Source organism: Podarcis erhardii, assembly GCF_964252035.2.
Source record: "Podarcis erhardii genome assembly, chromosome: 4".
NCBI classification, from domain to species: domain Eukaryota; kingdom Metazoa; phylum Chordata; class Lepidosauria; order Squamata; family Lacertidae; genus Podarcis; species Podarcis erhardii.
The window spans coordinates 35,743,075-35,757,561 of record NC_138508.1 but is presented as its reverse complement, the minus strand read 5'-3'; the positions used below and the strand labels follow the sequence as shown (position 1 = coordinate 35,757,561).

The 14,487-nt window shown below is 39.4% G+C and overlaps 1 protein-coding gene across 37 annotated transcripts in view; it reads left to right on the top strand.

Moving 5' to 3' along the window:
• ABI3BP (ABI family member 3 binding protein) overlaps window positions 1-14,487 on the top strand; it is a 133,599-nt gene that overhangs the window by 102,168 nt on the left and 16,944 nt on the right. For 29 of the 37 annotated variants that reach the window (XM_081859610.1, XM_081859578.1, XM_081859594.1 and 26 more), the window contains 9 exons: window positions 999-1,073; window positions 2,260-2,334; window positions 3,591-3,692; window positions 5,172-5,243; window positions 5,967-6,023; window positions 6,577-6,642; window positions 7,441-7,515; window positions 9,533-9,640; window positions 12,759-12,869. In XM_081859610.1, the coding sequence (XP_081715736.1) occupies window positions 999-1,073; window positions 2,260-2,334; window positions 3,591-3,692; window positions 5,172-5,243; window positions 5,967-6,023; window positions 6,577-6,642; window positions 7,441-7,515; window positions 9,533-9,640; window positions 12,759-12,869 (741 nt within the window). The remainder of the gene's footprint in view (window positions 1-998; window positions 1,074-2,259; window positions 2,335-3,590; window positions 3,693-5,171; window positions 5,244-5,966; window positions 6,024-6,576; window positions 6,643-7,440; window positions 7,516-9,532; window positions 9,641-12,758; window positions 12,870-14,487) is intronic. The other 8 variants (XM_081859606.1, XM_081859607.1, XM_081859586.1 and 5 more) reach the window with 8 other exon arrangements.

Genomic DNA, 14,487 nt, shown 5'->3' with positions numbered 1-14,487 from the left:
AACTTATCATATATAGGATTGCACTTGGCCTGGAAATAAGTATCATTGAACTAAATGATACTTCTGATACACAGGATTACACTGTAAAGCTGCAGCCTAAAGCAATATATATACATAGGCGACAGGGAGAAGGGAAATCTCACATGCAAACAAACCACTGACATTTTATTACAGCAGTTCCTCTGCCAAGGAACCGTTGCTTCTGTTCAATTTCATAAGTAGTGAGTCTTGCCACTACTGTTGCTGTGAAAATGTCAAGTAAAGGTCTCGCTGAGTGCATACACTGTTCTTTCTCCTATGCACCCTGAGTAGTTTATCATAATGTAAAACCCTACTTCATCAGGTACATGAAGTGAAGAGACATGGTGTTGGGTATGTGTACCTGGTCTGGAGTACAAAGAAGGAAACCATGACTAAATTGATGCTGGTAATTTGGGCATGAAACATAAATACACAGCACCATCAAACTGATCTGCATTCGCTTATGCGTACAAGCATGCTGTAGCACTAAATTAATGGGGCATGTGTATGAATTTTGTTGCAGAGACAAAGCATTGCTATTCCTCCCAAGGGGCTTATTGGGTCTTACATTTCAGGCAGGCAGGGTAAGCATTGGGAAGGTTTGATATCTCTGTTCTCACAGAGATCTCAGCACAAATGAAAATATCGGGTTCATCATCCTGTGGGTGGTTAAGTTTTCTTAATTTTGGTTTTGGTTTTTTGTATTTTGTTGTTGTCTGATTCTCTTCTCCCTGCACAGGGAATACTGCTTGAAAAAATATTTGTTATTCAGAAGTTCATCCTCCTCCTCCTCCTCCTCCTCCTCCTCCTCCTCCTCATCATCATCATCATCACTATTGTCTTCCCTTTTGGTCCTCCTTCCTAGTTGGCTTCTGCATTTTTGCTTTCACATTCTTAGCTTCCTTCAGGCTGAGAGACAAATATGTTCTTGCGGGTTATAATCCAGGTTTGCATTTTCTCTCTCTCTTCTATTTCAGCTTCAACAGTAGAACAGTTCATTCCTAATAAATCAAAACCAACTACCAGGCCAAGAATGCTAGAGACCAAACCTGGTAATTGAGTCACTTTTGTAATTCTATACATTCATATAATTATATTGTTAGCCAAACCTCGCTTTCTGTATTTTTAGAGGAAAAATAGCCAAATTCCTCCTGGTTATTCCTGAGCAGCTATACTCATAAGGGGAAAATACGATACCATGGCCCTTGTTTTCTGTGGAAACTATTATATAGTTGCCAGGTTTAGCAAAATATCCCAACCTGAGAAGACAGAAATGTCAGGGGTATTATCATGGATAGTCAGAGCTTTCTTCTTTTTGAAAGGGTATCCTGATTGTTACGTATTTATTTTGTTACTGAAACTAACAATAAAGACATAAATATAGGCGGCAGAACACTTGCAGGAACTGGAAGGAGCTGCAGTGGTGAATTAAAGCCTTTTGCTGTTATCAGCATCCTTTTCACCATACCCAGTTAGCTAAGATACTGTTTGGAAAACAATACGCAGCTAGTGAGCCATCGCTGCTAATATTGTTGACTTTCTACACTTATTTGTGCTCAGACGTTCTGAACAATCACACAGCTTGTGTGTGGAATCTATGGGTTGCATTCAGCTCACCTTTACTCAGGGTAAGAGCCATTGAAATTAACGGGTAGTCATTAGTCATCATTAATTTCAATGAGTCTACTCTGAGTTAGAATTAGTTGAATATACCCCATTTGTGACATTTCAAAGGACACAATCCACAGAGCTCCCTCAGTAAGGGACTGTGTGGATGCAATGGAGCTTTACCTTTTCTTTTCAGTCCCCAGATCCCACAGCAATCTACTTCGTAAACTGTTTCAAACTGCTATGTGTAAAGCTTTATGTGTTGAAACGTTTGCAGATACTTCAATAATCACCCTTTGTCATCTCTCTATAACGCTGGAGATCACTTAAGTTAGAAAAGAAATTAGATCAAATAAAATTTTCCAAGCAATTGTTTCCATTTCATGGTGCTTTTCATTTTTCAACATTATTCTTGTATGAAACTTACCCTGACTAAACATGATATTAAATGCATCTTTGCAGTTGTGTGTGCAAATAGCTGGTCTCACATGGGTCTGCAAGGTAGTGGTAACTGTTTGCGCTCTATGGGAAGCTGTTCCTATTCTCAGTGTTGTTTTGATTTGTACATCCTATCTTTTATATTTCCTTTATTTCAGCTTTGTAAAGATGTTCACTTTTTCCTTCCAACAGCAGTACACCGAACAACCCCACAACCACTTATAATCAAACCTACCATAGCATCTGAACGACAAAAGGCAACTATGGGTAAAAACTTCCACATTGAAAATAATGCTCTGTTTCTTCCCTCTTCAGCAAAAAGAACAATTTGTGTCATTATTTTGTGTTGTGACGTCCCATTATTTTATTTTCTACTTCTCCATATATGTTGCTGTAATCTCTCTTAGCTACCTTAGAACTGGTTTCCCAGGAGTTGAAAACACCATGTTGACCAGTGGTATAACGGTAAATTTGAAATGCACAGACTCATTGTGACAGCTCTCAAAGCCACACCCCCAAAGAGAGTCCATAGCCACCCCCCCGGGAAGAGTAAGAAATGCATGAGCTAGCATAGGACAATATAGTAGATGGCATGTTGGACATGGCTAGGGAAAGACGTATGTTTGCATACTTGGTCAACCCAAGAAATTCACTGGGTGACTTTGGGCCAGTCACTGTCTGTGCCTAGCTATCCCAACAAAGGGATCATAATCCAGGCAATCCCTGCTAGAGTTGTGCAAAAATAGCCACAGTGAAGGTACATAAAAATATTTTCCCCCTCCTCTCATAATAGTAGAACCTGGGGTCATCCATATTGGAATTATCAGAACAGACAAACACATCACATAGTTACACTGTGCACTTTGCTAGTGCAAGATGTAATGATAGCCACCAACTTGGGTGATTTTCAAAAGGGACAGTTCATGGAGGATGTGGCTGTCAAATTATGGCTGCTAGTTGTGATGGCTATGCCTTTCCAGTATCAGTTGCTTGGGGACACAAGTAGGGAGAGTCCCATTACACTCACGTCCTCTTTGTGGGCTTCCCATAGACATCCCATAGGTTGGCCACTGTGAGAACAGGATGCTAGACTAGATGGGCCTTTGGGTTGATTATACAGTGCTCTTCTTATGTTGTCCAACCCCAGAGCTTACACCAATGGCAAATACCACCCCAACAGATGTCATCATCACTCCTGTTGTGAAAAAATGTTCCAGAGCTGCGCTCCCTCATGTTCCTGCTCCAATACGCCACTGCTGTGGACATCCTGTTTTCTGTCTTTCAGACCTGCAATATTGTTTTCTACAGAGCTTGACCATTCTTCATTATCATTTATTTTGTATCACACTTTATATCATCACACTCTTCTAATTTTCAAAGTCTTTTTTCATCAGCTGTCAGAAACACATGGAATCATTGTTTTTTTGCTTAATGCTTTTAAGGCATGTACTCTCACTTGAGCTAAACATGGCATGAATCTGAATTCTAAAGACTATAATAACAATCCTACTCCTTTTTTCCAGCTCCAAAAGAAACACGGTTTATTCCTCCTAAACCCAAAACATCTGGCAAACCAGAAGTACCCCAGACAAAACCTGGTAATTGCATTCTTTGTAACATTCAGAGTAGGTAGGATTTTAGCAGACTTTGAAAATGGTGTCATCGTGCTTTTAGACTTAGCACATGTGATATCTTGGAGTATATTAGTCGCATCTTTTTTCAATATATTGTGAATTGTTATAGAAATAGACTGAAAGCTGAATTAAAACAACAACAACCCCCCCCCAAAAAAACTAGATGTAAGTCTGCCACTGGTCTGCTCCTAGAATCCAAAACAGATGGAGATTTCAGTTTTATCATTGTATATGTTGCTTCAGTATCCATTGCTGTGTTTGTTCTCTGTTCAATAAATAGTAATGTCAGAAAACAGTGGTAGGGAGAGGGCTGGCCTTTCCTCTCTCTGCCTCGCTCCTTGGGAAATACTGACAGAGTAGCAAAGGAGCAATTGGATCCCTGTGTTGTCTCATTCCATGAGAGGAGACAGGCAGAAGGATCCTACATGAGATAACTTAACATAACGTGATTTTTTAAAACTTTGCAGCTGGCTAAATCCACATATGAACTGACATAACATCATCTTTTTAAAGTTTTAGCAGGATCCCAAGTATTAGTACACATTTTAACTTCTTTATTTGTTGGAGTGGGTTATTTATTACATTTTTTAATATTGATTTAGCTTTGGGTTCTTTAAGAGAAACATATTCAGGGTGTGATCCCACCGCCCTCTAGCATGGTGGGGCTTTATGGAGTAGATGTGGTAGGGGGTTGGGGCAGAGGTAGGAGGTTTGCTGGTCAAGGGAGCTGGCGTTTGTCCACAGACAGTTTTTCCAGGTCATGTGGCCAGCATGACTAAGTCGCTTCTGGCGAAACCAGAGCAGCACACAGAAACACCGTTTACCTTCCAGCCAGAGTGGTACCTATTTATCTACTTGCACTTTGATGTGCTTTCGAACTGCTAGGTGGGCAGGAACAGGGACAGAGCAGCGGGAGCTCAGCCCATCGCGGGGATTCAAACCGCCGACCTTCTGATCAGCAAGCCCTAGGCTCAGTGGTTTAGACCACAGCACTACCTGTGGGCAGAGAGACATAGGTAGGCTTAATATAAATAGCTATTCCTTTAGTCTTAGTATCTGCCCAGGAGGCATGTTGTTGTTCAGTCGTTTAGTCATGTCCGACTCTTCGTGGCCCCATGGACCAGAGCACGCCAGGCACTCCTGTCTTCCACTGCCTCCCGCAGTTTGGTCAAACTCATGCTAGTAGGTTTGAGAACACTGTCCAACCATCTCGTCCTCTGTTGTCCCCTTCTCCTTGTGCCCTCAATCCTTCCCAACATTTCCCAGGAGGCATACAATGTACCTAATTACAGACTTAATAAAAATATCAAATGTTACTTTGTAATATGTCTCTCCTGCAAGAAAATATCATATTGTGTCTTACTATTCTAAAACAAAATAAAGACTGACTGATGCTTGTTCTCATCTCGTGTGTGACTCAGACAAGCTATGCCCTAATCTCAGTTGGCAATCCTATGTTGTTCTCTGTAGCACCAATTGCAACGGACCTGGGGTCAATTAACCTCCACATTCATGTTTTTGATGGCTCCAAAGATACTTTGGGTAATAGTTACAGATAGGTAGCCGTGTTGGTCTGCCATGGTCAAAACAAAATAAAAAAATTCCTTCACACTTCTTCAGATACACTGTGTATCTGAAGAAGTGTATCTGAAGAAGTATCTGTGTATCTGAAGAAGTGTGCATGCACACGAAAGCTCATACCTAGAACTAACTCAGTTGGTCTTTAAGGTGCTACTGGAAGGAATTTTTTTATTTTGTTTTGACTTTGGGTAATATTTATTTTATATTTTCTTCCTTGGCTGAAATTATTTCCTTACCTTTCCTACAGGTTTATGCCGGGATTGGGGCGGGGGGAACAATGTTAACTTGCTTGATTTATGTCTTAAATTGCTTCCAGGCCAGCTTCTTTGCTGTTTCATTTAGAAACAACCACCTCATGCATTAGCCTTGATTGTCATCAAAACACTACCTCATCATTCTGTTTCTCAATCTCAGTCTGTTAATGCTGAATTTTCTCCTGGTCTCAAAATGCCCATCATCTATGAATGCATGACTTTGTAAACGGCTTAAAGGTTTTCTTACAATCAAGCAGTATAAATATGTTGTTAAATGAATAAAAATAAATAATGCCTCTTTCCAGATTTCCAGCAATGAACATTTTAATTTCTGTGCTGCTTTGGAAAAGGGTCTACTTTTTGTTTGAAATTCATAGCATTCCATTTAAAGAAGACACTGTGTACACTAATTCAAATGTTTTCTTTTTAGCCTCATCCAAGCCCTACAGAGGTGTAATAGCAACTGAAAGTCCACATTTGAAAACTGGTAATCTTGTTTATTTGATGCTGTTTCATTTGAAATAATTGAGTTATTCCTATAAAGCCATTGCTGACAATAAAAATGAAAACAAACAAACCCTTCAACCATTCTATGGGTTTCAGTTTGGGCTGTGGATCTGTTGTGCACCCCCCGCCCCCAGTTCCCAAAGTGGGGTTTGAATTATTTTGACCTATACCTTAGCTGCAACATTATAGTATCAACATTTATGTATCATATAAAATTATAATAAGGACTACTGAATTTATCTTGGTAGGGTGAGTGATGTCTTGAGATAACAATTTTGTTTTTTAAAAAAATCAAATGTCAAATGTTGGGATAATTGCTGAAATTGCTGAAATTGTGGATTTGGTTATATAAATGCTTTGTAAGCTTGCATAATCCTCTAAAACAGGTTTTAGATAATGCCAGACTTTTTTAACATAACAGATTCCTATTTTGCCTTTAGCTGCAGTACCTGGATCATCTCTTGCACTGCATGTTATCTTTACTGTACTTCATATCCTTAGAAATTAAACTAGTTTTGTTTTCCTTCTAACAGCACCTCATAAAGTATACTTCACTACTGCAAAACCCAAGATGACTGATAAGTCACAGACCAGACCTGGTAATATATTGCTTTTTGAATTTTAAAAAAAGTTAGTCAAATGCTTACAGATCAGTATTGTTACTCATAGCCCAATCTCTAAGCAGTCAGGGATCCCAGCACATACCAGCAATTTTGTTTCCTAAGTTTTGAGGGAATCACATGTTAAAGTTTATTTCCTAAAAAGCTTTTTGCAGCCTTTTCCCAAAGAGTAATATTCCATTTCAGGCTGTTTACTTTCTTAATTGTTGTATTGATAGTATTGCTTCTTTTATTACTTTGACTTGGCTTAGATGCTAATCACTACAAAAGACTGAAGCATTGTTTTGCAATTCTAACCTGCATATTCTGAGATAGTCCAGATATTGGGGCTGATCTCATTTACAAAAAGTTCTAGTCCAATTTTTGGAGGGTCTCCAATGGTAATTTAATTCAATATGAAAATACATAATTTAATCCACACATTATTGATTTAATATACATTTAATGTATAAAAAATAATAATCTGTTGTCCAGATTCTTCAAGTAAAATGTTCCCTGGAAAGAACTTGTATTTGCAGTTATCTGTATCTGCATTGTTAGTACTTTTTTGAGAAGCCAAGTTGGTGGAGGAACACACATGTATGATCAGTATTTACCTTTCTGATATTCCCTGATAAATTTTATTTTTACTTTTTCAGATTTTTTACAAAAACAGGGAAGCTAACAGCCATAAAACCATAACCTCAGCTCCCTTCTCTGCCTAGAAATAGTCGGCAGTGGAAATAAATGTATCATTACCTTCTATTGATTTCACTTTTCTTTGCAATTTCTTTTCAGTTGTTGGTAAAACAACACCAGCCCCTGGCAGAACAAGAACATCTGGAGGCTTGACGTGGGATAAAGTACCAAAAGGTAACAGAGGTTTTCATTATAATGGTTATTATTGTTAAGGTTTAAATATAAATATTGTTTGTGCCCAGGATGAGCAACAAATTATTTATCAGTTGCATATTTAATTTCTTTTGAAAGACATTTAGCACTTCAATTATATGTACACTTAAAGGTAAAGGGACCCCTGACCATTCGGCCCAGTCATGACCGACTCTGGGGTTGCGGCTCTCATCTCGCTTTATTGGCCGAGGGAGCCGGCGTACAGCTTCCGGGTCATGTGGCCAGCATGACTAAGCCACTTCTGGCGAACCAGAGCAGTGCACAGAAACGCCGTTTACCTTCCCACCGGAGCGGTACCTACTTATCTACTTACACTTTGACGTGCTTTTGAACTGCTAGGTTGGCAGGAGCAGAGACCGAACAACGGGAGCTCACCCCATCACAGGGATTCGAACCACCGACCTTCTGATCGGCAAGCCCTAGGCTCTGTGGTTTAACCCACAGCGCCGCCCGCGTACCTGGGACCAAACTCCACTTAATTCAATGGAATTTACTTCAGAGTAAACATCCTTAGGATTCCATTGTGTTTTGCATATTTCTGTTTGTAGCCCTGTCTAGGCTTTCATATTGAACTGCCTACAAACCAGCTGAAAAGGAAGGTAGAAAGATGATATAATTAATATTTGCATGATATTTATACAGTTAAAAGGATAGTGTATTGGCTGGAATCCTAAACACACATACCTGAGAGAAAGTTTGCTTTAAATTATTTTGAAATAATGTGTTTAGGTTATGGAGGCGTAGCAATAATCTCCAAGTGAATCGTTTTGGATTGAATCTACTTGAGTGGAGGACTGTCAGGAGCAGATTCTGAGGATGTGCAGGGCTGATGATAAGTAGGGACGGGAGGAAAGAAGAAGTTCTGCTGTGCAAGTGGAAAACTCCATGCACAACATTGGATTCTGCACATTATATGGTGAACTAATAAAGATAATCTGCGTTATGTAGGTCAAGTTTGAGTTTTACAGTTTCTTTCAAACTGTGTTCAGTAAATTATTCCAATCTCTGAAATGTAGTAACTGTTTCTGCTTAACAATTTGGGTAGTGACCTTTATGTAGACTTTTTATGTACTGCTGCCATTCAGTAACCCTTGCCAATTCAAAGAGTATTTCGCCACAAAACATTTTCCAAACAACAAATCAAATACGCAATCACATGAGGCTGCTTATATTGGTTGAGGCATCAAAGAATTGGCTCATTCAGAAGCAATGTGGTTATTAAGTGGTAGGCCAAGAGAAGACAAATTCGTAAGTGTAATAGACATGACAATTTTATTTTCATGGACTTTGGAGGAAGTCAGCTATTCAAACACAGTAAGGCCTTAGTCAACTCTTGTAAGGACCATACAGTTTTTGTAAGAAATCTCTAATATTTATAAAGGGTATTAAAATAGTGATAAGCCATGTGTTTGAACCCCCCCCCCCATATTTCATCTGGACAATGTCTATAAATGAATTAAATATTTCCCATAATCTGGATTTTCATGTGAGGGTTTAACAGTGAAGGCCAAATGTAGAAATTGTGAAAAGTCCTTCACCCACCTCTTGAATTATTAAAATTATGGATTTACAGGAATGAATGTGTAGTATGGTCACTGGATTATTGACCAGATCCACTGACCTTGGGCATTTTACCAGATGTCTGGAGGAAATCCCTTATGTTTCTTTGAACATGTGCAGTGTGGTGAGAGCCAGTGTGGTGTAGTGCTTGAGAGCGGTAGTCTCGTAATCTGGGGAACCGGGTTCGGAACTCCGCTCCTCCACATGCAGCTGCTGGGTGACCTTGGGCCAGTCACACTTCTCTGAAGTCTCTCAGCCCCACTCACCTCACAGAGTGTTTGTTGTGGGGGGGAGGAAGGGAAAGGAGAATGTGAGCCGCTTTGAGACTCCTGAAGGGGAGTGAAAGGCGGGATATCAAATCCAAACTCTTCTTCTTCTTCTTCAGTATGACATATGCATTTTTAATGTTATTTCACAGGCAACAAACTAATAGACCAGGATGCTGCTAGGCTTCTTAGTACAAGCTCTAGTACGGGTTCAAACACATCAGTGCATTCCTCAGTTGCAAGAAAAAAACCAGACCCTGGTAAGTAAATAATCTTCTATTACTATGTCCAGCAACATTTACTGGAAATTATTTCCCATTTGGCATTCATTAGCTGAGAAGAGTATCTGGTTCCTAAAGTTGGGGGCATTGGATTATCACCCTTTTTATCCCACTGAAGCCTTCAGGAGGGAATGGGTACAAATCAAAGTGCATACAGATTCCTGCTAAATTTTTAACTAGAGACCCAATACTAGAAAATGACATAAACACACTTTGTCCAGTCACTCTATGAAGAGAGCACAGGACAAGGAAATGAAATATGTTGTGACTATTCCATGGATGAATTAATAAAAAGTCTCTGTCTTCAAAGCCTGAAGTGTCACTCTTATCCTACACATTATACTGTGCATTAAGCATATTTAAATAATACATTTCCAACAATGTAAAAATGCATTTTGGCTTGGATTTATTTGAGAACTTAAGCAAATGGAGAGCACTTTTGCTTGTGTAAAAGGCAATCTTGGGTTCCTGGCCATTTTTCTTGCTCCTGCCGCCCAGGTTTCGTCAGAGGTTCCTCCAATCCCCAGTAGGGCTGGAGAAGACAATTTGGTTTGTTTTGGATCTTAATGTGAACCTGCCTCCACAGGTTCCAAAATAATATGCAAATCAAAATACTGCAATCCTTTGAATTTTGCACTTTTCTGAAATTTCTGATGTGGTTCTGCAACCAAATAGTATGTACAAAAATGAATGAATGTTTATTATTATGGCTAAACAGCCAGCATAGTTGTATAAAAATTGGTATATTGGGGAAAATTGCATTAAAATGGATACACAGTACCATATTTTTCCGTGTATAAGACGCCCCCATGTATAAGATGACCCCTATTTTTTGAGCCCAAAATTAAAAAATAATTAATTGCAACATTCCTTGTATAAGACGACCTCCAATTTTAAACTTTAAAAAATTGGGGGGAAATATAGTCTTATACACGGAAAAATACAGTATTTAATTAATTTAATTTATTTATTCATTAGATTCACGCACTGCTCTTCATTATAGGATCTCAGGGCTGTTCACAAGATTGAAATACAGTACAAGGTGAAAACAACAAAACAAAAACCACCCCTCCCACAAACATATCTAAAAGGCTATATTTTATTTAAAAGGCCTGGTTGAATGGCAACGTTTTTGCCTGTCACCTAAAGATACATAATGAAAAGAAAGGAAAAAAAAGATTTTTTTAAAAAAGATATATAATGAAGGTGCCAGACAAACCTCCCTGGAGAGAGCATTCCACAAACAAAAATGACATGAAATACATTAAATGAGGGGAAATTGCTTGCAAAAGTGATACCTTTTTAATTATATTTTTTTTTAATTTCACAAACTGATGAAAAACTGAAGAGTGAGAGAATGAAAGCAACTGGAACTGACAGATGTATTCATGTCCAGTCCGTAGGAGCTGCTTTCTAAGACAGGCATAGGCAAACTCCAGCCCTCCAGATGTTTTGGAACTACAACTCCCATCATCCCTGGCTAATAGGACCAGTGGTCATGGATGGTTGGAATTGTAGTCTCAAAACATCTGGAGGGTCGGAGTTTGCCTATGCCTGTTCTAAGAGATGCCAGGAGCAGCAGAGGAAATGAGGAGGCAGGGAATCCCCATTCTACAAATGGAATGTTGCTCACTGTTTTTAGCATTGAAGGCACTTTTAATGAGTAGAAAAATTCAGTTAATAAATTAACCGCCCAGTCTTAAACTTGATAACCTGAAAGCAAACCCCACCGAGTCCCAATGGAACTTGCTTTCCAGTAAGTGTTCCAGTAAGTTTCCAGTAACTGAAGTTTAAATTACTTTCTATTTAGAGGGAATGATTGATCTTGGGAATGTGTGTGCTCCTGTCGAAAAGAATGTATACATGATAATAATTTGCATTCATCACAGTAGTCCATACTGCTCAGTGCTGCTTTGGCATCTCTGTTTGCTGGCCTTCAATTCACGTACTGCAACCTCTCTGAAGCTATGCATGAGCTTGTTATACTGATGTTTTTGAAAGTTTCTCCCTTCGAATTCTATCTAGCATTAATTACGTAAATCTTGGAAAGAATGCATGGAAAGAAAAGCTTTAAAAATATAAGATTATAAGCTACAGAATGCTTTTAACCCTGTAAGGGACAGTGGGCTTTAATTTACGTGAACATAAAAGGGCTGGTTACTGCAGTCTTGACACCAAGTTAAATAAAATAACAATTGCAACATTTAACAGATAGGCACCTGGAGCACAAATGGAATTAAATTATCCATCAACTGACTTTTCGTAGTATCCATTATAATAGTTCTGAAATCAGAGTATATCCAGCTAATATTATACAGTCCACCTGCATTGTATCTAGAGAGCCCTTACATTCCAAACCTAGGAATATATCCTGCGTTAGCATGGGCAACTTACTTTTTAAGAGCTGTGTGTTGAGCCTTCCTCCCTTCACCGGCCAACACATGGATGGATCAAATGCTTTTGGCACGATCCCTTCCAACTCTACAATTCTATGGTTCTCATTAATTCACAGTGGATTTCTGAAGATCACCGCTCTCCCACTAGGGCCATCATCTGATGTGGGAAGAGCTGTGGGTTCTGCTCTAATGTTTCCCCCTCTAGTTTTAGGAGAGATAAGGGATGTCTTATTTTATTCCTTTGACCGATACCAGTGTTATATTAGTGGCCAAATCCCATATTTTTGCATCAGTGGCAATAGCCTTATTGCGAGAAATCAATGGGTGTTGTGCTCACCTTGACCTAACTGGCTTGTCAACACCACTTAATTCTGTTTTCTATCAATGTAAGGTCATGAAAGAAGGGTTCTCAACTGAACAAGGGACATACATTTTTATGAACTAGCTTAACTGCCTTGCTGTGCTGTTGTTTTGGTCTGATGCTGGAAGCATGCATATTTTCATGCAAGAAATGTAAAAGCTCAAAATAACTCCTTTCAGCTATTCCCTGTCTTGTGTTTTGTGTTCTTTTGCAGTTCTTATCGCTGAAGCTCATGCCTTAAAATTTTGCTTGAGAAGTGTAGCTATTAGCCATTTTTCTCTTTCTGATTACGTGGTGTGCGGTTCCTCCGTTAACAGTGGTGTCTTGTAACGTTATACAGTAGCTACACCACCTGACTCTCCGCGACCTCCCTTAGCTCCTGCCAAGCCTACACCAATGCGAAGAAAACCTTTGCCACCAAACACAGTGACCGGTAAACCTGGAGGTTCAGGTATGTTGTCTCATGAGGCAGTTGTTCCTACATTCATTCATTCATTCATTCATTCATTATTTTATTTAAGGCACTTCTAGGCCACTCTTCACTAAATTCAGTTTCAAGGCAGGCTGCAATATATTAAACACCATGCATAAAACTACATTATAAATTAATTCTAAAAATGTTGTTGAAACAAACAACAAATTAGCAAGTCCAGCAAGGGCTGGGCTCATCTCCAACAGCAACAATTCAGTCAAGCCAAATACCTGGGCAAATAAATGTTTTTGACCATGGGCATAATCCAGAAATCTTGCTTTTTTTCATATGCTCAAGCACTTGCTTACATCTCACGAGGCTTTTGCAATTTGTTTCTAAAAAACTCTGTTTTTCTCAGTGTTGGATCAGTTATAATTACAGAATGTGTCAGAGGTATCCAGACAAGAAGGATTATTTTGCATTTATTTTGAACTATGATAATGTTTTTACAGCTATCCTGGGAATGATTAAAAGTCCCAGTCTTGATTATAAGCCCCAGTTATCCCAAGAAAGGAAAGGAGCTGGTTTTCTAGGTTGATGTTCCATTGCATACTATAGTACAAGCATCTGGGTTCTTTCCTGGAACAGCAGCAATTAAGTCAGAAGATTTACATGATCAATTTTGTCCATGTGTTTATGATATACACACACCTGCACCCACTCACCCACCCACCCACAACCACCTGGATATTACCATAGAACATAGTTCAGTGTTCACATGAAGATGAATTGACTGCATTTAGTGTTTCTGATGTATGCATGGAGTTCTAAATGCGCCAGGGCTTTCTTAGTTTCTTCTATGAACATTGCAGAGAACTAACCACGTGTGCAGTAGAGAATCTGAATGGAGTCTTCACAACTATAGCATATGTGAAGTGGGTCTTGGATAATGGCATTCCACAAAAAAATGGTGTTTAACATGTCCCCAGTTGTTGTTGTTGTTTTTTACATTCTCATTAAATTTCATCTGAATGTAAGATACTAAACTGCTGTTAAAGGTAAAGGTAAAGGTACCCCTGCCCATACAGGCCAGACGTGTCTGACTCTAGGGTTGTGCGCCCATCTCACTTAAGAGGCCAGAGGCCAGCGCTGTCCGGAGACACTTCCGGGTCACGTGGCCAGCGTGACGAAGCTGCTCTGGCAAGCCGGCACCAGCGCAGCACACGGAAACGCCGTTTACCTTCCCGCTATAAAGCGGTACCTATTTATCTACTTGCACTTAAGGGTGCTTTCGAACTGCTAGGTGGGCAGGAGCTGGGACCGAAAGACGGGAGCTCACCCCGCCGCGGGGATTCGAACCGCCGACCATGCGATCGGCAAGCCCTAGGTGCTGAGGTTTTACCCACAGCGCCACCCGCGTCCCTTAAACTGCTGATACCTTTTTATATTTCCTTTTTTCCTAAAATTGAAGACAGTTTACACATGAACTGGAAGCTATAGTAAATTCTAGAGGAGAAAAAGAAAGCCTATTAATATGGGAATTTCATACTTTTTTAAGATAGGGTATTTCAAGACTCAGCATAATTTTGTGTAAGGAGGGTTTTTAAATAATAATAATAATTATAATTATAATTATAGACTTCTTTAATTTTATCTT